Source organism: Copadichromis virginalis, linkage group LG11 (assembly GCF_057382275.1).
Source record: "Copadichromis virginalis isolate Kocher_CV1m ecotype Utaka linkage group LG11, C_Virginalis_male_GT1.1, whole genome shotgun sequence".
In the NCBI taxonomy this organism is placed as follows: domain Eukaryota; kingdom Metazoa; phylum Chordata; class Actinopteri; order Cichliformes; family Cichlidae; genus Copadichromis; species Copadichromis virginalis.
In genome coordinates this window covers 28676345-28698742 of record NC_140628.1, presented here as the reverse complement: position 1 = coordinate 28698742, position 22398 = coordinate 28676345, and the positions used below count along the sequence as shown (strand labels likewise).

Below are 22398 nucleotides of genomic sequence, written 5' to 3'. Positions count from 1 at the left end.
CACCTGCCTGGAGGAAAAAGATATGCCTTTGAGCAGGGCAATGCCTCCCCCAAGATGTTAAGGAAATAAGCGTTTGATGTTCACAACAACCGAGCACTAAGCTCATCCATTCTTGAGCACTTGGATTCTCAGCAAGGTTCAAGATTTGCATTTACTGAACAATAGTTTTCTGAATGCCAACAATGTCTTCCATTGTAGCCTAGCCATAAATTACAAAACAATGCACTCAACGAGGAACTACTGTACCCGTAATGTTGCTTTTACAGCTTGGAGTCAGTAAAACACTGTATAACTTTGCTTCTTGCCAAGTGTCATACAACAGATGTTTCTTGCTTATGCCTCTGGAATCTCTCCCACAAATAAAATCAGAGATAATCCTCTTGTAAGAAAGTGTAAATTTATGTGCTTTTGCTATATCTCTGAATAAGCATGTGTGTGTACTCAGTCACATCGTGGGGACTGTTGGTGACAAAAAGCAGATGCCCAGTGTTAAAGTAGATGTACCTGTAAATAAGGTTATGGTGTGTCTGTGTGAAAAAGAATTAAAGTCAGCGTAATTATCTCTGTGTGTGTGTGTGTGTGTGTGTGTGTGTGTGTGTGTGTGTGTGTGTGTGTGTGTGTGTGTGTTTCTGTACGTGTGTATCCCCAAACTTATAGTTGCTGGTTGCAGCTCATTGCCCTGCAGTAATATCAGGCCTTACAGACACCTGGGACCAGTGGTGTGGTCCCTCAGAAGAGGCTGCCGTCTGGCAACTGGCCCTGATTACTTTCTCCACTCTCTGGAACTCAACTCTGTGTATGCCATTAACAAGCTCCACGTGGTATGATCCCAACTCGACCATGCCATTAAACCTCTACACAAAAGCTAGTTTACAAACAGGCACACACACACACACACAAACTGCACAACTTAACCATCAGTCCACTGAAACCTCTACCACCTGCAGACCAACGTTTTCCATAACCTCTCCTTTGAGAGCAGAGCCTGCACAGCGGAAACTGTGAAGCAACGGTGACATCTAGTGGCCAAATTACTGTGTAAAACAAAAAGTTGTAGATTTGTTTTTGCTGCACTGCCCAAAGACCGAGTAGAATTATTTGACTGTTAGTTGCTTTCCCTTCCTTTCATAAACACGTTATATTTTTATTTCATTGCTTGTGTTATTCATATTTATCATTTGCGTGTACACAACTAGATGCTAAAAGTTTCATAGCTCAGTTAGGGACAAGCTTTTTCAGGATACTTTTTATTATCTTCTTGTGTTCAATTCTGCATGTTTACACTATTCAAATTATATAATTTATACAATCTAGTATTTTATTAATTTGCTTTTTAATAGTGCATTTAATAACCTGTAAATAACTAATGTAAAGTGTAACATTCTACTGTTCAAGTCTACACGTTTACATATGTCAAAAACACAGAAGTATTCATAGACATATGTGTGCATATATGAATAAGCATATGTATGTAGATATGTGTGCGTGCATATAAAGAGTTCTGTGAATAAGTATTTGCCCCCTTCCTGATTTTGTTTCAGTTTCATTGACCACACTGCTAGACCTGCTGAATCAAGAAATCGCTTAAACAGAATCTGTCTGACACAGTGAATTAAACTAAAAGATGTCTGCATGCAACAAGTCATGACATCATATAAAGAAACTCAGAAAGAACAGAGGAATAAAGTCAGTGACATTTATCAGTCTGGAAAGGGTTACAAAGCCATACAAAGGCTTTGGACCCCATAAAACCATGATGAGAGTCGTTATCCACAAATGGAGAAAACTTGGGACAGTAGTGAAGCTCCACGTGCGTATGCTGGTCACTTCCCAGGAGTTACCAGTATACCAAAATTACTCCAAGAGTAATTTAAGACTCATCCAGGAGCTCACAGAGCCAGAACAACATCTAATAAACTTCAGGCCACACTGAGAAGGAGACTGAGCAAAAAATAGTTTCACATTTGCCAAAAAAAACCCCTCCAAAACATCTTGATGATCCCCATGACTTTTGGGAAAATATTTTGTAGATTGATGAGACAAAGGTTGAACTTTTGTCTCATCATGGCCTTCCAATTGGGGTCTGGGATGCGGGGCGTCCCTGCTACTGCGAGGCCGGGGGCAGTCTGCTTGTCTTCAGCCCAGGGAAAAGGGTGGCATCTCCTGGGTCTGGTTTCTCCTCAGGTCCAGGTGGTGCCTGGACCTGGGAGTTAGAGTATGTCCGCGGGCACATCACTGCAGCCCCCTCTGGCTTCTGCTCCGTGGCTGCTGGGTGACCCGTCGTCTGGGGCTCTCCTCAGCTCCTCCCAGGAGGGTGGCCCAGTTGCCCCTCCGATGGTCCTTCTTGGGCTCTCACACTCTGGGGCCTCTGGATGTCTGGGGCCTGGATCTCCTCCATGCCTGTGCCCTGGGGAACGGGGCTATGGCTCCCCACATCCTCTAGCAGATTGTTACATGGAGAAACCTTTTGAATACAAGCGTGCTCATGCTCACAGGTGTACACACGGGTGTTCACAGACACAAACTACACCTTTCTTGGCTGCAAAGGACATTGTGCGCTATCGATCTTGCGTGCTGCGCAATAACATTCAATATTTAGTATCTACTGTTATTTACTGTTAGCTAGATTATTGCGATTGTGTTGTGTTTATTATGTTGCTCTCTTTTTTGCTTCTTTTCTCTTCTGTTTTTTCTTCTCTCAACGGGTGATCCAGGTGATTTTTTAAGTGCCTTTTCTTACTGTCCCTCTTCCCCTCTGTTTTTCTTTCTTACTTTCTTTCTTTCTTTCTTTCTATCTCCCTTTCCTATCCCCCAGTCATGTCTGTCCGATCTGTAACAATTGAAAATAAAATAAAATAAATACATAACAATAATAAAGGTCAATCAAATGGACCAATATGGCAAGGCCATGATGATCCACTTGGTAAAGTAAATCCGTTGGGCATCTTTCGTGGCCTTCAGACAATAATTCTGATGGCTAAAGAACCAAATGGGATAGGCAACAAAAAAAAAGTTGCATTTTTTGGAAGGCTTGAGTCCTGTTACGTCTGGTAACTAACACAGCATTTCATGAACAGAGCATCATGGCAATAGTCAAATATAGTAGTAGTGGTAGGCTGCTTTTCTGCTTCAGGACCTGAATGACTTGCTGTAATTGATGGAACCATGAACTCTGCCTACTAGAAACTGCTGAAGGAAAATGTCCTGGGTTTGGGTTTTGAAGGATAATGAGCCAAAACACACAGAGTCCACCTCTAAATAGCTCAAAACAAAATGTAGGTTTTGGAGTGATCTAGTCAAATTTAGGGGTTATATCTGACTGAGATGCTCTGGCATGACCTTAAACTGAACATTCATTCTGGAAAATCCTCTAGTGTGAAGAAAAAAAATCAGTGATTTGAGCACATTACGTTTAGGGTCGATTGCTTTTTTTCCACATGTTCAACTGTAATTTCGTCATGCTTGCATAATGACAATATAGAGTATTTAATCTTGACTCCCAATACTATTCCGGGTCCACGAGGGGGCGCCGTGTCCTATTTATTTAATTTGTCCTATCAACAATCATCCCATTGCCTACAACCATTAAAAAACGTATATATGGATCATGACAATATATTTCTGTTTTGTAATTAAAAAAAAAAAAACTATGGCGAGACATTGTTTCTGTACAATATTAAACTATTAAAAATACACACGCATATATTGAATAAAGTGAATAACCATATAAACGTAAAATACTCAGAAAAAAAGGAAATTAACTAAAATGTGGAGACAAAATATTTCATAGATCAGTTTTACCTGTAATCACAGTTTCATAACATATAATCGTACTGACTTTGGTTTGGTGTCATTTTCCGATTTTGGCTCTAGACTGACTGGAAAAACAAATAAGCTCTATTTTTAGACGATATACAGTAAGAGTGCTGTGAGGTCGGGCTTATTGCGCATTGCCTAAAGGGGACACAGCAACTAGAAACGTGAGCTATTTGATACTCTTTGTGATATTTCAGACTTTCTTTCTTCTTGCTGCTGACAAATGGAAAAAAGAAAAAAAAACTTGAATACTACAGTGAGTGAGTGACAGCCAGCGGAAACAGGCACACCTTATCGTATCTCTCTTATATTCAAATGTTTTCATGGCTGTGCATGCATGCGCCTGGAGGAAGAGGAGAAGAAATCATTTCCAAGAGGGCGGTGCTACTGTATGAAGTAGGAACAGCGTCAAAGTTAAGAGTGCTTCCAAACATTAACTCGAACTTTAAGTGGCCTCTGCTGTTAAATAGAACAGAAGGAAACCGAGCAGGTAAGACGACGGCTCGCCTCTGCCGTGAGATTTGTTGACTGTAATGTGATCTGTCGATCGGGCTTAGCGGGGGAAATGTCCCGTTAGTAGCACGGCTAACTGAGCTCTTACCTGTGCCAGGTAAAGTCGGCGTATACAGTACAGGTAGAGGTACACTTTTCTGCCTTGTTTGTTTATTTGTGTGTAACATGGGCTATCGAAGAGTAGCCTACGTTACACAGAGCAGGGCAGGACTACTTTCTGATCTGCTGACTTGCGTAAAAAGAAAATGAGTAAGCGATCTAACTTTACAGTAGGATATGTTGCAACAGGCCTCTTACAGCCTGTAAGAACTAACTTGACACGTCTATCAAGAAGATATTAAAAATAAAAGTAATATTACTTGCTTAAAGTGCTTAATCTGGAAGCTGTCACCGTAATTTGCTATATGCAGCTGGAGACTGTCCATTGGGCGTCAGATATGTCTTGTTTCTTTGTTTCTTTTTTTACACTATAGTTCAAAAGACTACGAGAAGAGAGGAAGGAAGCGCATTTTCAATTAAAGCAGCAGGGTGTGCCAAAATATTGGCGTTATCCTTAAGAAATGACAGGTTGAAGAAGATTAATTCAGTTGAACTTGTCTAAATGTTTAATCCATTAATCACCATACTCCACTACTTTAGTAGCCTGTATAAATCTTTAACGATTACTTAATCTCACAAGGCGAAGTTGGTGGAATTGGTTTTGAGGTGTCAGTTCAGGGCTAAAAATCTTGTTGGGACACCAGAGTTTTTACAAACTTCAAATATGTAAGGCTGAATTTTGTTGAAGCATACATAAAACAAATTACAGAATATTGAGGTATGTAATGGCCACTGAAATGTGTATTATCATGTTTTATTTTACTCTTTGTAAAATTTCAGACTATATGAGCTACAACTCCTTTAGTAACTAATGGAATATCATATTTTTTTTAACCCAGGCCAAGTTGATGTAATTCACCTTCTATGCTCCTGAAAAAAAGAGGCTCAGATGCTTCAGGATGGACGAGGCTCTTCCCAGCCTGAGCTCAGTTTCAGACTCTCTGGAAGCAGACAGTGAGGAGTTCCAGCTCAGAGTAGACTTCTTCAGGAAGTTGGGTTACACCCCATCAGAGGTCATGGCTGCTTTGAGGAAACAGGGCTTAAGCACAGACACTAATGCGGTGCTAGGAGAGCTCGTTAGGAACAGAACCAGCAGTGTACCTTGCATTTCCAGCTCTGACAGTGACGAGAGGAGCACACGCCAAAACGACTCCCTGCAGCCTCCCAGTTGGGGCCTTGGGTCCTGCAAAAACACAACGCAGCTGTGGGACCAAAACAAACCGGACGAAGAATTGAGGCCTGTTGTTATTGACGGCAGCAATGTTGCCATGAGGTAATCCTGATGATACTTCCTGCTCTGTAGATTATCAGATTAAATCATAATCCATGAATGTCACAGCTGCTATGAACACTTTCTGAATAAGGACAGTTATTTTTCAAAGTCTTATTTAACTCTCTATTTTCCTACTATGTCGTGTGACTTGACTTTTTAAAGGAGGTGTTGACTGCACTGCCCGTGCATGTTTTAGCATGGACCGCTGAGACATTATGCAAATTCTAGATCCTCTACTCAGAATCCCCACCTTTTACCAGAAATTATGTGCAATATGTGACTTTAGGACTGGGTAATAGCCAGAGGGAAGATTCCTTTTAAGCAGCATTTGAAGACGTGGTGTTTACTCAGATCAGTGTCATTTGTTAAGCCTCCTTTTGACTATGAATTAGATTAGATTATTTTCGGTCAGATTAACTGAACCCATGTTATCTCTTATGCTTCTTTTTTTTTTCACAGTCATGGCAACAAGGAAGTATTCTCATGCCAAGGGATTCAGCTGGCGGTGAACTTCTTCCTTGACAGAGGTCATACTAGCATTACTGTGTTCGTTCCCAGCTGGCGCAAAGAGCTGCCCAGAGCTGATGCTCCCCTGACAGGTGAGGATGGCAGAAATAAAGCAAAGCAGACAGATGTTTCTCATCAAGTAGACGGGACAAATTTCAGCCTAACATCCCTGTGAGGCGAAGTTAAATGAGGTTAATACTGGTGACACAAAAAGCAGTTTTCACACGGGGTGTGAATGACAAATAAGGTTTGATTCAAACAGAAATGAATCTGATATTATTTTCATGCTGGATGTTAGCACGACCATAAAGATGGTATTAGACCCTTAAGACTCACTAATTGCTGGAGGGGAAAAAACAAATGTGATGTGTGCATTGCTGACAAAATATTTTGATGTGCTTGTGTTCTCTTTGGGTCCAGGCCAATAAAGAACAGGTTTTGTATGTGTAAAAAGGCGTCCATTGTAAGCTGTCAATGAAAGAAATTCTTAGAATTGAAAATTCGTTGACTGCTTTTAGCAGTCAGTCTGGTTCTACCATCTGCTAATTTTCTCATTATTGGTTAGTTTAATGTTAGAGAAGACTAAAAGTTTATATTTTAGTCTCCTGGCAGCAGGCAAGACCAGTGAATCCAGGAGACTGAGAACCACACCTTCTGAACTGTCAGATAAGACAAAAGATACAAAAAATTCCCCTCCGGGCTCAGTGTGTGGCACATGCAATGGTTACAACATAAGCTGATCACTTCTGTTAAAGTGCCGACTATGTTAGCCTCTTAAAGTTTCAGTTTCTGTACAATGAGATAATATCTGCAGGGCATATCCTGCCGTAACCACACTGTAATCAGAATGTTTACCCATAGATTTAGAACGAAAAGTAGCTAAAATGGATATAAATCACTAAAGATGTTCTTAAATGGTAGCCTGATTGTTTTACTCAGAAGGTAACAAATTCTTACTGATAAGGAACTGAAACAAATGAAATAAGCCCACACAACTATTGTAACAGAGAGGTTGCCATTTATTCTAGTTTTTGCGTACAAGTCGTGCTAAGATGATATTTTTTTTCTTCCCCCACTCACGCTTTTTTCTTTGTTAATACAGAAACAAATACTGTATTATACAGTGAGTTTTAGAGGTGATTTTTTTTAAGCAAGAAATGAAAAACTTAGAAATTCTATCACATAATTCTGTATTCATGAATAATTCCCACATGAGCCAGGAGATATTACAGAAAAACTAATACATCTATGCAAAAAAAGTTAAGGTTGTGAAACAGGGTATTATTTAGTTGGCCAGCATAAAATATTTCCATACCAGGCCATGGCAAGAAAAAGTGGAAATACACTTAAATGAGTCACTCTGACTGTTTTTGGGTGGTTACAATATTGTAATCACAGACAGTCGTGTATAATAGAGTTCTAAATTTATCCCAACTGATTCACTTATGTCCGTGTATTTATAAAGCCCAGATGAATATAATGTCAGTGTATCTTTGTGTAAATATTACCACCTGCAGCACAACAACTAAATAAAAAGGATGGCACATCCTGGAGCATAAGCCCCTTGTTGCTCTCAAGAATTAATAGCTGTGCAGCCTGGGTGGAGCAATCCAAAGGTTCTTTTTTTCAATCTTTGAACAAGGAAGTAAAAATCACCATGTAGTTACTCGTGGGAAAGTCCCATCGGGAAGTAGAGATGGGGATTTTTTTTGTTTTTTTGTTTTTTTTGTGTGTTGTTTTTTTTTCCACACCTACCGTACTTGATGTTGTAGTTAACTACTGGTATCTATTTACAGTAAGTTGTTAAGTTTTGACAGAAGTTAGAAAAGTGCTTTTCTATCACATAAGGTTTTCTATCTTTTGTTCATCACACAGAGTTCAAGGTTCATTTCACTTACCCTTAACTTGTTTTGAAGCACTATCAATGTGTGTGTGTGTGTGTGTGTGTGCGCGTGTGTCTTTGTCGTGCATTTATTCACTCAGCTTGCACATAGCATGATCTAGAGTAATCTTAAGCTACCCCTCATTTCCTTATGTTCTAATTCGGGCGATCGTGGCTCAAGAGTTGGGCGTTCGCCTTGTAATCGGAAGGTTGCCGGTTCGAGCCCCGGCTTGGACAGTCTTGGTCGTTGTGTCCTTGGGCAAGACACTTCACCCGTTGCCTACTGGTGGTGGTCAGAGGGCCCGGTGGCGCCAGTGTCCGGCAGCCTCGCCTCTGTCAGTGCGCCCCAGGGTGGCTGTGGCTACAATGTAGCTTGCCATCACCAGTGTGTGAATGTGTGTGTGAATGGGTGGATGACTGGATATGTAAAGCGCTTTGGGGTCCTTAGGGACTAGTAAAGCGCTATATAAATACAGGCCATTTACCATTTAATTCCAAAAAATTTGTGGTCTTGAGCAATCATTCTCCAAGGTTTATGAAGGTTTTTCAAAGTTTTACTCTAGAAATTTTCTGCTAAAGCACGCAAAGTATATCTGAAAGTCGTGTCTTTAAGAAATAGGAAAAAATCCAGATCTGACACAGGCCCAGAGAGATGCATCTACTGTTCACTGAAGCCTCGTCAGAAATGGTTTCAATGAAATGGTGGCTGTCAAAAACCATTCGTAAGGAAATGAAACGGGGAGAAAAGGCTGAGGTATGCCAAAATACACAATACCTGGACTGAAAATCAGTGGCAACGGGTCTTATGGAGTGATGAATCTTGTTAGAATTTTTGGTTCTGTTCAGAAGAGATCAGGAGAAAGGTACAACAGTACATGTCTGCAGCCATCTGTAAAACATGGTGCAGGCTCTGTCATGGCTTTGGCCTGCATTTCATCCAGTGCTTTGTGGAAGTATGAACATAGAAAAGTGCTGTCAGAATCTTGATCAACCATGCAATAGCATCCCAGAGGTGTCTGATTGGCAGCAGCTTCATGTTTCAGCACGACAGTGATTCATAACACATTACCAAGTTTGCAAAGAAATACCTGGATAGAAAAGAAAAAAATAGAATGACCTCCCTAGGCCTAGAAATTCAATTAAATTTTAGTTTTATTTATATAGTGCCAAATTACAACAACAATTGTCTCAAGGCACTGAAATCAGCATTATGGAAGGAGTGTGGGATGCTCTTCACAGAGAAGGGAACAAAAGGCTGCCAACATCCAATAAAGAGCTTACTGGATGTTGGCAGCTTTTAAAAAGCCTGGAGAACTATTCCTGAAGACTACATAAAGAAATGACAAGAAAGCTTGCCTGAGAGAGTTGAAGCTCTTTCAAAGAATAAAGGCAAATATTAACTTTCAACCTTGTTAAAATTGTACAAACTTTGTTTTCACCTTGTGGTTTGGCATGCATCTTTCAATAAATCCACATCTTTTTAATGTGTCACAGTACAGTTGAATACACGAAATCATTTAATACAGCGTAAATTGTCAACTCTGGATCTGTAACTGATTACTGGTTGCACTTTCAGATCAACACATTCTGCTGGAGCTTGAAAAAAGGAAAATCGTTGTCTTTACTCCATCACGCCGTGTTGGGGGCAAGCGAGTGGTTTGCTATGATGACCGCTTTATTATCAAATTGGCGTATGAGTCCGATGGAATAATCGTATCCAATGACACCTACCGAGACCTCCAAGCAGAAAGACCTGAGTGGAAGAAATGCATTGAAGAGAGGCTGCTCATGTACTCCTTTGTGAATGACAAGTAAGCCTGTTCTTCTGTATGTGCCTGTGAAATACCACATTTTCCTTCGTGGTGAATTTTCCAGAAAAAGAATTTGCAGCTTACAGCAGAGTTGTGGGGAGACCGGGGATAGTTGTAACGTGGGTCAGTTGTAACACTTCCAATTTCTCCAATCAGGGCTAAGTTTCAAATGATGTGACTCATCCTGTGCACGCCCAATTCAGTTCTGCTATCACATGTGAAAAATCAGCACATTTTGTCAAACACTGACAATTTAACATGAAAAAAAGTAATTTGTATGCCAAAAAGTAAGTTTTTCTACTTTATTTCAATTTCTAATAGCATTATCTGCTTTGCAGTTAAACTCATCAAACTTAAATTATGTTATTTGTATGTCTATGAGGATATATTCTGTGTAGGTCTTTAGTGCTAATGTTTTAGCCGTTGGCTGTAATGTTAGCTAGTTCATGGCTATAGGAGTCTGGGTCAGTTGTAACAGCAACAGTCTGGGTTAGTTGTAACAGCAACAGTCTGGGTCAGTTGTAACAATAATGCAGATGTTAAAACTTACCACACTATTACTTTAACTTATATTAAACAAGTTGGGGCAACGACATCAGCAGAGAGAGGTTCACTGGTCACCTTTGTATATGTGGTTAATGCCATTGGCAACACAATTCCTCCACTGTTTGTGTTCCCACACATACATTATGCAGACCACTGTGTCAGAGATGGACCAGTAGGAAGTACTGGTAGTGGAAATAAGTCAGGATGGGTGCAAGAAACAGATTTCCTCATCTTTCTGAAGCACTTTGCAAACCACACCAAGGTAAGCCATGATAAAAAGTAATTCAATTGCGATGCTGGTGAACAACTACATTTTTTCAGCTTCATTGTTATGTTCAAAATTGGTGCAAGAGTTGTAGGTTATAATGCCCACTGAGCCAATGAGGCCAAACTCAAGGAAGACCAACCAAAATTAATGAAATATTCAGTTGCAGAAAATTCCAGAATTTGTCTTTTTGGGGGGTTGGAATATGTTCAAAAGTTAGATTTCTGCATTCTGTCACACACACACACACAGCTACATAAATGGCTCTAACTGCATTCATGTGTTGAATAAACAAAGATTACATGTTAATATTTTGTTAGTACCCTTATTTCATTGTGTTACATTTCACCCAGGGATATGTTACAACTAACCCAGACTATGGGGTTAATTGTAACATTTCACTCTTTGTGTTTGAGACCATACCATGCAATGGGTAATTGTGCTGCAGAGAAAATAGCTGCACTATTTAATAGCAGAGACATGTAAATACTTTGCATTACATTTTGAATCCACTACCTTAAAAGAACTCCAATTTACAGACAGAAATGTCAAAAATGTTACAACTATCCCCGGTCTCCCCTACAAGTGGATGAAGAACTCTACAATTTTTGTATTTTTCTACAGGTTCATGCCCCCAGATGACCCTTTGGGTCGCCACGGCCCCAGCCTTGACAATTTCCTTCGGAAAAAGCCTCGTCCTACGGAGCAAATGAGACAACTCTGTCCATACGGTAGGTACGATTAGCATATCGATCAGGAAGTGTTACCCTCTTCTGCAGCAGAGAATGTGCTGTCCACATTAGATCTCATCAACAAAAAATCTTTTTGCTTAGGGCTGCTCAATTAATCGAATTTTAATCACGATTACGATCTGGGCTTTCAACGACCATTAAAAACGACTGAGCCGATTATTAGCCCCTCCCTCGTGCTTTACTCTCGCGCTGCTCCGTGTGGCAAATCGAGCGCACCTCTCTGCATTTCGAACACGCATCACAACAATTAAGAGGACCCGAAGGAAGCTCGGAAAGCTAAGCAGAAGTTATTTGGAGAGGACAGTGACTGCCGTTGGTTGAAAAGAGAGGTTAAAAAAAAAAACTTCAGTGGTGTGGAAACATTATGGGTTCGTGGAGTCAGACGTGGATCAAGTAGACATAGTGTGTAAACTTTGCTATGATGTCATAGCTGCACCACAGAGCAACACTACAAAGTTCACTAAACATAGATGTTTACATTTTTCATTTATTTTTTATATTGCAAACATTTGCACTGTTATCAGTATTTGCACACTATTTTATATTATTTTTTTAAAGTCATTATTCAATACATTGTTATTGTTAACCCTTTAAATCCCTGTAGAACTGGAGCCGCATAAGCTAGCGCAATAATTTGTTTTGCATATGAAACCGGAGGAGTTGTACTTACATCTTATGCCATCAGCTTGTCCTCGGTCCCGGTTTCCTTCCACATAAAGCTTTGCAAAAATTGCATAAAAAGCGCTTGCAGGAACAAAAACATAATATTCCAGAAACACTCTTTGCCGATCCGATCAGCTGTTCGTAACACTTCCCACAGTGAAACAGACGTCAGCGCGAACTGTCGCATGTTCGCCATTTCCTGTCCGAAACCGGAAGTGACGTCATTTTCGTGGAAAATGTAGTTTTTTACTTGTAGGCCTTAAAAGCCTATACTGGTGCTTTTATAAGTCATGTTTGACTTTTCTGAATAGTTTCTGGGATGCTTAGAACTCGAATTGCACTGCTGGAAATAGTTTATTTTGATGCACCTGCTGTTTTCTTTGCAAATTTGCATCATAGGATTGTTTTTTGTTTTTCCTGCAGTATATAAAAATTGCTGTATCTCCAAAATAAAACTATGAAGAAACTCAAAATAAATTTCCTGTTGTTGTAAACTATTTTTTTGCAACTTTTTTGTATTTAAAGTTTTGAGGGATAAGCCTCTTAAATTTCCCCAAGTAGAAATATATATGTAAAAAAAACAAAAACGATTTTCAATTTTTTTGTAGTTTATTGCACTTTTTTGCAATTAATGTAATTACTATGGACTTAATGCATACATATTATTAAAATATGGGCTATAACAGTTGTATTGATGTATAGCAACTTGAAATGCTCCCAAAAATGGCACTACAGCATATAAAAAAATAATATAAGCTCTGGCGGACTTGGTTCTATGGTAGGTCTTAAAGGGTTAAATAAATATCGTCAAATAATCGAGATCTCAATTTCAGTGAAAATAATCGTGATTATCATTTTTGCCATAATCGAGCAGCCCTATTTTTGCTTATGTGTCTTATTTTTCTCCATCACAGAAAAAAAGTGCACGTATGGCATAAAGTGTAAGTTCTACCATCCTGAGCGGGTAAACCAACCCTATCTGTCTTTAGCTGATGAACTGAGAGAGAAAGCCCAGATTTCTACTGTAAAAGAAGAGAGAAATGCCAGTTTGTCACCCAGACAGCTTCAGTCTGATCCCGCACTTGCTCAAAATGCCTATTTTCATCCTCGAGACTCCAACAAAGAGCTCAAAAGAGATCAGCAGACTTCCTCACCACCTTATCACGTTAGTGAAAACAAGCTGCTGTACTGGGAGGATCCTAGACACAATCCAAATCACATGCCGTGTTCTGTAACAGGAACCCAGTGTCAGAAAGAGTGGCCTGGGTTGCACTTGATGCCAAATCATTACTATGCCAACATGTCTCAAGAGTACCTGGATTCAGGCCTTGGCTCATTTGAGAGTCAGTACTCTGATATTTCGCATTCCCTCCACAACTCAAAGATGCTCAGGCTGCAGTATCAGAGTGCTCCTCCTGGAGCCACAAATTCTCCCGTACATTTAGAGAAAAATAACATCAATCAGCCTTGCAAGTGCTGTTCTCATGCAATGCCCTCGACAGTTCACCAGCAATTTCATGGAAACATGGACTCTCAGGCACAACCCCAATACAGCGCCTATCACCCAAATGCCCTCACACCCACTGCTTCCCACCAGCGCAGCCTCCCCAGCCATTTCCAGTACAGTGGAGGCACCCATGTTCAGCAACATTACTGGTCAGATCCCTTTCAGGGGTTACCACAAGCCAGCAGACCAAATAGCCTCCCTTCTTCAACTCGTTCTTCACACTACCACAATTCTTGCTGCTCTAGCAACAGTCATCAGTACTATTCAAGGGGACAACAACCATCTTCTGCTGCATTTGACTCACAAAGGTTAGAACTCCGCAACAAGCTCAAAACTATCTTCAACCCACATCTGGTGGATACTGTCATGGAAATGTTTCCAAATCTGATGAATGCTGAGAAACTAGCTGCAGAGATACTGAAGCTGAAAGCCCAAAGAGATCTTTTCTGATTATTCTTCTTTCAGACCTGTCATTACTACTTGCCTTGACCTCAATATAGCATCCTTATCACCTTTTCAGAAGGTCGCATAGTGACTATAGCTGAGTCATTTAAAAACTAATTCTGTGCAATGTGCTATTATACTGTAAAAATGAAACGTTTTATTTATGAATGATTTAGTTAATCTGTTATAGGTTATATTTTTTTTTTTTATGACACTGGAGTCATATGTCTTTGTCATCCATGTTTTGGATAAAAAGTGCCTCTAGATGGAAAACGGTTACATTTATGCATATTTGTTTATGCATATTGCTTCAAAGTTAATTAGTTTTAAGTTCTCATGAAATAACCTGTTGCTGTACTATGTGCTACTTTTAATCTTAGTTTTTCAGAAACAGCCTGCAGACAAGTATTATCCTTTCAAGGGACAGTTGCAGTATACTAAAAAACACTGGCAGTCAGTCCAGAAAAGTACCCAGGCTTCCAAATATTATTGAAAGCAAAGTAGCTGAGATACCACAATAAAAGAAAAATGAAACGCTAATTATGTAGGTGAGCTATAAAAACCTTTATGAACTATGGATACAGCCACCATGACATAACCAACTGGTTTGGGAAGTCCCCTTTTTGAGAGCATTTTTGCTGTTGCTATCTTGTTTTTGTTTTTGTTTTTTAAACAAACATGACAAGTGAGGACGGAGAAAATGAGGACACCAAACGCTCATGCAATGGTAACTTGTCACACAAGTTACACAGAAGGTATTTTCAGCTGCTTTCTTATCACCACAGTAGATAGATCTGCATGTTTGACCTTCCTGATGTAACCAGTACTAGGAGTGCATTTACCCTGTGAGATTGGCTTTATGTCTCCTCTCCATCTCAGGCCAGAGAGCTTTTACATGTAAGGGTAACATGTTACCCTCAGAGCTACATCCTGCTCATCTACTTCACTGTAAAGACAACACCACAAAAAGACAGCTAAATAGAACTCCTGCATGCTGTCTCTGTCATTGCTCATATGTTTAATAAATGTTTGCATCTATCCAACCTTCAGCATTTCGGAAATTACATCTTAAATGTGCAGGCTTAAGGTAGTCTTTGATCTAAAGAGGCATTGAGTCATCCACTTTACACCTCTGTCTGAGGTTTCCAAAATAAAGTTAATTGTTGAATTCGTTATCTGAATTTTTTCTATTGTGACTTTTGAGTTTTTGCATTAGAAAAGGCAACTGATGATGTCCTGCTGCATTTTTAAATTGTTTTTATTGGTCGGGAATTTTGTTTCTCCTTTATTAACCAGCTCAAACTTTAAACTTTCAAGAGTATTTCATCTGATATATCAATAATTTTGAAGTGTTCTTACCTGTCAGCATTTTGTTTCTGTCCTGATAAGATCTGGCATGAGAAAACCTGTAGTAGGTTACGTCACAGAGGGCATGTGTAAAGTCAGTAGTTTGATTTACGGCATACGCCTCTCCAAAGAGCGACTCTGTTGCTTTTAGTTCCCCACTTCTGAAATACCTTTGGTGTCCTTGCTCTGTGAGCTTCATAAGTAAATATAAAAGTCATGTAGTCCACAAAGATAAGCTAACATTGCATGTTTTTGCCATACAGTGTAAATGCTGATCTTGCTAGGAAATTGAAACTGAACTTAAAAAAAGGCTTTGACCCAAGCAAAAGGAACTTGCTGATGTGTCATCATCATTTGTTCTGTAAACCTGAATCAGCTTCATGAATCATTCTCTGAATAACTGTCCCGATTAGTGTGTGTAGGAGAGACTACAGTATAACGTATAAAAATGACAGTTATGGAATTTAGTTCTCATAAATGATTTGTATTCTCTATTCTTATATTGGATCATTAACTTCAAATGTTTAGTGTTAGAACTCATTGTAAGAATATTTAGGAAATGCATTGTCACTACCTATTAAAGTCTATTGTAATAATAATATGTGTGAAGTCTATTACAACACAAATGGACGGGGATTAGCACTGTTGCGTGGAGAGCCAGCCAGTGGTTTAAATCCAGTTTCATGTTTCCCCATACCTGTGTGGGCTCTCTCTGGCTTCCTCCCACAGTCCAAAGACATGCATGTTGGTTTAATTGGTGATTCTAAATTGGCTATTGGTGTGAATGTAAGTGTGATTGGCTGTCTTTGCTGTCCACAGCTACCACTTTACACCCAATGAAAGACAGGATACGCTACAGCTCAACGGCGTTCACGAAATGGATTTGCAAAAGAAAATAAACAGCTGGTATGGGGTTAGTGGATTAATCCCAAACTAGTTCTTCGGGTTTATTTAATTCACTTGTAAATATCCCTCTGATGTTAATCAGAGACCAAACAACAGTGATCCTGATTGCCTCACAGATAGAATTGCTGCCAAACTGTCCTACTCAGTTTCACAAGAAACAGCGCAGCTCGTGTTGCAAGCCTGGACGAGAAACTGTTTTTTTCCCCCCAGTGACTGAGGGAAAGGTAAGGTGTGTGTGTGTGTGTGTGTGTGTGTGTGTGTGTGTGTGTGTGTGTGTGTGTGTGTGTGTGTGTGTGTGTGTGTGTGTGTGTGTGTGTGTGTGTGTGTGTGTGTGTGTGTGAGAGAGAGCATGCTAAATACCTTTTTTGCCACTTGAACGATGCAGACATGATTTAAAACTAACTTATATTTAAAAACAAATGTTAAATGCTATCACACTTGTGTATAATAATAGGAAAGAAAGTAGATAACTAAGATCTTGCACTTCATGCATCACCAGTCCCTGCAGATGTAATTTGTCTCACTGGGAAAAGGCCTCATATCCGTACTGATGGTGGTACAAGGTGAGAGTTGTTTTTATATTAAGAGTCAACTTTTCCATTTGTCTCTATATTGTCCAGGTTGCAGGGACAGATCGTTTAGCTTAACTTCAAAGTCTATATGGAGCTTATTGGTTTCTCCAATGTAGCGCTCACCTTAACTAGTTTTACACGCTAATAAGGTAATTGTGAACTAATTAATTAAACAAAATGCTGCTGTTTTAAAGCAGCATGAACACTAGATTTATGTTAAAATAAAGGGAATCATCATTATGCTAATGCACATTGAAAATTATAACTGTTAACATGCTAATCGCTGTGGTTATTGGTATTATAATCATTGTGTGCAGGGTCAGTAGCTCACATGTAGCCTCACAGAGCTGCTAGCCTTCCAAAACCTCCATATGTAACCGTTTTGTGCAAATACACCAACCTTTCTCACACCCTAACTCTATGACTATATCCCTGAGAAATGTCCTTGTTATTTTTAAAGTTCACAGAGTTGCAGATATTACCCAACATGTCAATTCTTTGTTATCTAATGTCGTTTTGAGACTCGATGGACCACTTCTGTTTCTTGGCTTTTGATTCTTTTCTTTTTTTTGATAATTCAAACATCTAAACTATGCCAACTATCCAGGAGGTGCAACAATAATATTTGTTTAATCAAGAAACACAGTTACCATTACCAGCTAGAGTGGGGTGTTACGGTTGAATGAATGTAAATATTTACTTTATATAACTTTACTTCTATAACTTGTGCAATGTTCGCACACATGTGTCCCATGTTTTACATGATGTGGGGGCATTCGAGGCTCAAGAGTTGGCAGTCTTGTAATCGGAAGGTTGTCGGTTCGAGCCCCGGCTCCGACAGTCTCGGTCCCCGTGTCCTTGGGCAAGACACTTCACCCGTTGCCTACTGGTGGTGGTCAGAGGGCCCGGTGGTGCCAGTGTCCGGCAGCCTCGCCTCTTTCAGTGCACCCCAGGGCAGCTGTGACTACAATGTAGCTTGCCATCACCAGTGTGTGAACATATGGATCACTAAATGTAGTGTAAAGCGCTTTGGGGTCCATAGGGACTAAGTAAAGCGCTATACAAATACAGGCCATTTACCATGATGTGTAAACAGGGAATTCAGTTAGCATACTCAAACAACCTTGGGCTTCAAAGCCTTTGTTTAAACATAGCTGTTCGCTTATCAAGATTTTTTTTTTTTGACAATTTCTCTGCGACATGGAGTCACTTTGTCAGTTAAGACAAGGAACATAAAAGCTTGAGTACAGGTTGTGTTTCACAGGCGTGTAATATGATGGCCTCTTCCTTTGTCATGCTTCAAGTAATAATCTCATACCTGAAGGCTTTTAGACAAACTTGACCGTGCACTTGATATTCAGCATTTCTCTTAGCATTAGAGAAACGAGTACTTTTTAGCAGACTTAAACTAGTTCATCAAACAATCATCAGTTACTTGGTAACACATTAACCTTCATACAGCACTGTTTGTTGAACTGATGTTTTTATTGTGAATAGGAAATTGATATCGATTCACAAGCAAGATGCATGTGTAAATGTACCATTATGCTGCAGTGTCAGATTGATGATGCTGTTCTGTATTCACCTGGTCCTCTAGTCCAACGGTCCCCAACCTTTTTTTGCGCCACGGACCGGTTTATGCCCGACAATATTTTCACGGACCGGCCTTTAAAGTGTCGCGGATAAATACAACAAAATAAAACTACCGTAGTACCGGTACCGAAAAAAAGAAGATTTATTCATAACACACATGAAAAGACCCAGGAAAACAGAATTAACGATAAAAACGATAACAAAATAACGCTAAAAACCGATAAAAACCCTGAAAACCATACATTTCACACCCGAGCCTCAACTCTCGCGGCCCGGTACCAAACGACTCACGGACCGTGGCCCAGGGGTTGGGGACCGCTGCTCTAGTCGATGGCGAGCTTGGTAAGATGTATGTATTTTTGTTACTCCCATGCCATTAGTAGTTTGTGGAAAGGTACAAAAGCCCCGTATCCAGGTTTGCTGGGGGAAAAAAGGAGATTAAGTTACTATTCAAACAGACTATACGTTAGAAAATCACACTTATATTTATAATTTTAATATTTTAGATGTCGTGGAGGTCGTGTGTTTGTTATTGTTGTTTTGTTCTTTTGCAGTCTCGTAAAAAAATACTACATTTAAGTAACATTTCCAAATGCAGTCAGTCAAGTTTGTCATTGTAGGAAAGTGAGTTCACATTACAAGGTTGCACCTCATGCCTTTAAAGACAGCTAAGATGACCTGACAGCTGCATGTGCAGCACAGTGCAGCACAGTCCTAAAAAAATACCCAACAGCCACTTCATTAGGCACACCTTGCAGTTTTATGTTGGACCTTCTTTTGCCTTCGGGAATGCCTTACTTCTTCATGATATGAAGTTAATAAGCTGTAAGAAATATTCTTCAGACATTTTGGTCCATATTCACAGATAGTTGCTGCATATGTGTCAGCTGCACATCCATGATGCAAGTTTTCCATTTCACCACATCCAAAACATGGTCTATTAGATTGAGATCTGGTGACTGTGGAGAACATTTGACTATAGTGAACTCATCTTCAGGTTCGGTAAACCAGTTTGAGATGATCTGAGCTGGAAGCAACCATCAGACGATGGGTACAGCGTGGTCAGTGACATGGTCAGCCACATTTCTCAGGTAAGCTGTGGCACTTGAAAGATGCATATGTAGTCTCTTGGTGTTGCTTCAAGGTTCAACATGTTATGTATTCAGAGATTTTCTTCTGCTTTCATATCATTTAATGTAAACCCTTGAGATGGTGAAATATTGAATTATGGAATATCAAATCCATCAAAGTTAATGTATTAATACATTGTGTAATTGTGTGAAAGAATGGTGCTTAAGGTAAATACACTTCAAAACAAATGTAAAGGTTTAGAAGCATTTGAATTTAAATAGATACTGAGATTATTGTAAAAAGCATTACTTAGTGCACACATCCAAATCGCAGTACATTACTAAATGTCAAGGTGCACAACCTTAGAGCAAAAACATATACATGTTGCTTGAGTACGGCTGGTAGGAAAATGACATTGGTTACCATTCAAAGTAGCTGTGTCCCAGGTGGCTCCCATCACATAGCCCTGAATCAGGAGTTTGCAGCTCAACTCCAAGGTGGAGATCTACCTCCCCCTGCAGGTGACCGAGGAAACGAACTATTCCTGTGCTGATCCTCCCAGATGGCAGCATGATCCTGACCCGATGGCCTAGCTGTAAGTCCATCGGGGAGTGAGGAACAAAAACTCGATGTGGCCCTTGAGATTTCCTCCATGATCTCACACTGCAGAAAGAAAACTTCTCTTAGTGAAAGAAAATTACACACATCGATAAATCAGGAATTATGATCCTAAAATATATTCCATGTAATGAATAAATTTGCTTTTGGAACTATATTTTGAATATACACCCTGTGCATTTCTTAAGAGGGAAGATTATAACTGTTGCCGAACGATTTTTTACATAATACATTTTCAATAGGACACAGGACCTCACATGACTCTGAAATGGTCCCTGCTGTTTCCACTGTTTGCAGTTAAACTTCTGAGCATAGATATAAGAATATTTTTTTATCCAACTCTCTGCCAAACCGTTTCTTTGAAAGCAATACCTCGAGGCTGAAGTTGAGGAGGAGGAAGGTCTTGAACTCTGTGCTGAGGATGAAGATAACTGGCTGCCTGACAAACTGCATTCATAACTATCACTTCTTGATGACATGTCAGACCTTCTGCGCTGATGGAGGCCGCCTGCACGTGAGACATTAGCAGCTGATATCATGGCTAAATACAAAAGGATGCGCATATGAAAATTTGTTCTGTTATTGCCATAATTGTGTTACTGCCATTTACCTGAATACTCTTCAAATGCTTCTCCATTGTCCACTCCTGACTCTCCCTGGTCACTGTAACTGCCCACTTTCACCAACACTCCAGACTCCAGCTGAGGGAAAGGAGGCAAAGGTATAATTACAGAACCTCAGCCACCCACACACAACTTCACACACAAACACACCTGATTATGCAGCTCTTCCTGTTTTCTCTTCAGCTCTGTAAACCTCCTTTCCCATGATGCTCTCTCACAAGCAATCCTGGTCTTCAGTGATAGCACCTCTTTTTCAGTTTTGGTCAGTCTCTTCTGGAGGGCAAATGTACGGTCAGGGCTACCTGGTATGGCGGCAATCCTGTTATTTTCGGCACCTGACAAATAACATCAAATAAGGTAATCATCTAAATCTGCACATTAGCAAAGGGGATGTGAAGTAGGATTACATAAGGAGGAAGAGAGGCTTTAAGAAAATAAACTGTGAAATTGAGTGTTTAACAGTTGACTAAATATTTTTAAGATATTTTAAATGTGCTGGTGATCACTCTTTGATTTTATGAGTTTCTTACCCACAACTTGTTTCAACTCATGGCTTTTGCCCTCTGTAATGGGGTTTTCCCTTGGTAAGAATCTGATAGCATTGTATGGACATATCTGCAATGCAGATCAACACTGATTAAATTTTTTATAATCACCACTTACAAGAGCCTTCATTAAACTGTGATGTAAGCAGATTACCCAGATGTGAATATAATGAGCATACACTCACCCAAAGGAACCTGCAGGTGCAGAGTATCCCTTTGACTGCCCACGTAAACACAGCCCATAGGACTGTCATGTTAAAGCACCGTCCTCTCACATTGTGCTATCCTGAGCAGACAAAGGAATTGTTTTTCTTTAGTACAGTAAGTACTACAGCTGAAAGATTATATCTTTACAAAAGAGTGGATTTGGTTACAGAAAACTCAAGGCTAGTTGTAGGTTTTCTAAGAAAAAAATGGGTTGTACCATCTGTAGGTCAATGCTACCAGGCTATGCCCTCGTAACACATAAACACACTCAAAAACCACATTGAAATTAAAATGTGGTTGAAAGCTTATGACTTCGAGCAGGACACTGACCTTTTGCAGAAGCTTAACTGAAGGCTAGAAGTCATAGGGAAATGGTAGCTTCCATCTCTGCTAAAAGGGCCTCTGTCCCAGTCTATGGTGAAGGCTAATGTGCCACACAGGGCTCACTGACCTGTTGCTATGTGCCAGCTCTGTGTGAGCGCTGCTGACGACCGCCCGGGAGGTAAATCTAGTCTAATCTTCTTAGTCGTGCAGTTACACTATCTGGTTGTATCCAAGCTGCTACATATGGTTTACTGAGTCTGATAAACAATGTGAATAAGCCTCTACATTTAGTGCAACTGTTACATCTGTTGGAGGAAGAAGGATTCAGTATCATCACCCATCTGTTTAGTCTGTCTGTTGTCAAACTGGAGAGGTCATCCTTAATATTGATACAAAAATCTCCTTTCTTACTGTGTTTTCACTCTGCATTTGGCCAAGATCAGTGTCACTGCTGGTAGCATGAGGTGATACCTGGACCCTACAGAGGTGGCACAGGTAGTCCAAATGCTCCAGG

General features: G+C 40.0%; 2 protein-coding genes across 3 annotated transcripts; one reads left to right on the top strand and one right to left on the bottom strand.

The window, feature by feature from the left end:
• Positions 1 to 3938: 3938 nt before the first annotated feature.
• On the top strand, positions 3939 to 16024 carry zc3h12aa (zinc finger CCCH-type containing 12Aa). The gene is made up of 6 exons (XM_085471876.1): positions 3939 to 4306; positions 5268 to 5701; positions 6161 to 6300; positions 9667 to 9901; positions 11337 to 11443; positions 13042 to 16024. Exons 2-6 carry the CDS (start codon positions 5328 to 5330, stop codon positions 14082 to 14084), a joined length of 1899 nt encoding a protein of 632 aa, XP_085328002.1. The 5' UTR covers positions 3939 to 4306; positions 5268 to 5327; the 3' UTR covers positions 14085 to 16024.
• Positions 16025 to 18398: 2374 nt separating this feature from the next.
• LOC146698972 (uncharacterized) lies at positions 18399 to 22018 on the bottom strand. Of its 2 annotated transcripts, XM_085472715.1 has the most exons (8): positions 21891 to 22018; positions 21539 to 21639; positions 21339 to 21423; positions 20959 to 21143; positions 20796 to 20886; positions 20558 to 20693; positions 19991 to 20230; positions 18399 to 18916 (listed from the first exon to the last, which is right to left on the bottom strand). In XM_085472715.1, the coding sequence occupies exons 2-8, from the start codon at positions 21605 to 21607 to the stop codon at positions 18859 to 18861; spliced, it is 864 nt and encodes a 287-aa protein (XP_085328841.1). In that variant the 5' UTR covers positions 21608 to 21639; positions 21891 to 22018; the 3' UTR covers positions 18399 to 18858. The 2 variants fall into 2 exon arrangements, with proteins under 2 accessions (XP_085328841.1, XP_085328842.1); XM_085472716.1 differs by lacking the exon at positions 21891 to 22018 and having other exon boundaries at positions 21539 to 21682.
• Positions 22019 to 22398: the final 380 nt, after the last annotated feature.

Coding starts and splice junctions, on each gene's coding strand:
- LOC146698972 (XM_085472715.1), bottom strand. CDS start 21,607: ATGACAGTCCTATGGGCTGTGTTTACGTGGGCAGTCAAAGGGATACTC. Junction 21,424..21,538: donor GCACCTGCAGGTTCCTTTGG/GTGAGTGTATGC, acceptor TCTGCATTGCAG/ATATGTCCATACAATGCTAT. Junction 18,917..19,990: donor GGACACAGCTACTTTGAATG/GTAACCAATGTC, acceptor TTTTTCCCCCAG/CAAACCTGGATACGGGGCTT.
- zc3h12aa (XM_085471876.1), top strand. CDS start 5,328: ATGGACGAGGCTCTTCCCAGCCTGAGCTCAGTTTCAGACTCTCTGGAA. Junction 6,301..9,666: donor AGCTGATGCTCCCCTGACAG/GTGAGGATGGCA, acceptor TTGCACTTTCAG/ATCAACACATTCTGCTGGAG. Junction 9,902..11,336: donor TACTCCTTTGTGAATGACAA/GTAAGCCTGTTC, acceptor ATTTTTCTACAG/GTTCATGCCCCCAGATGACC.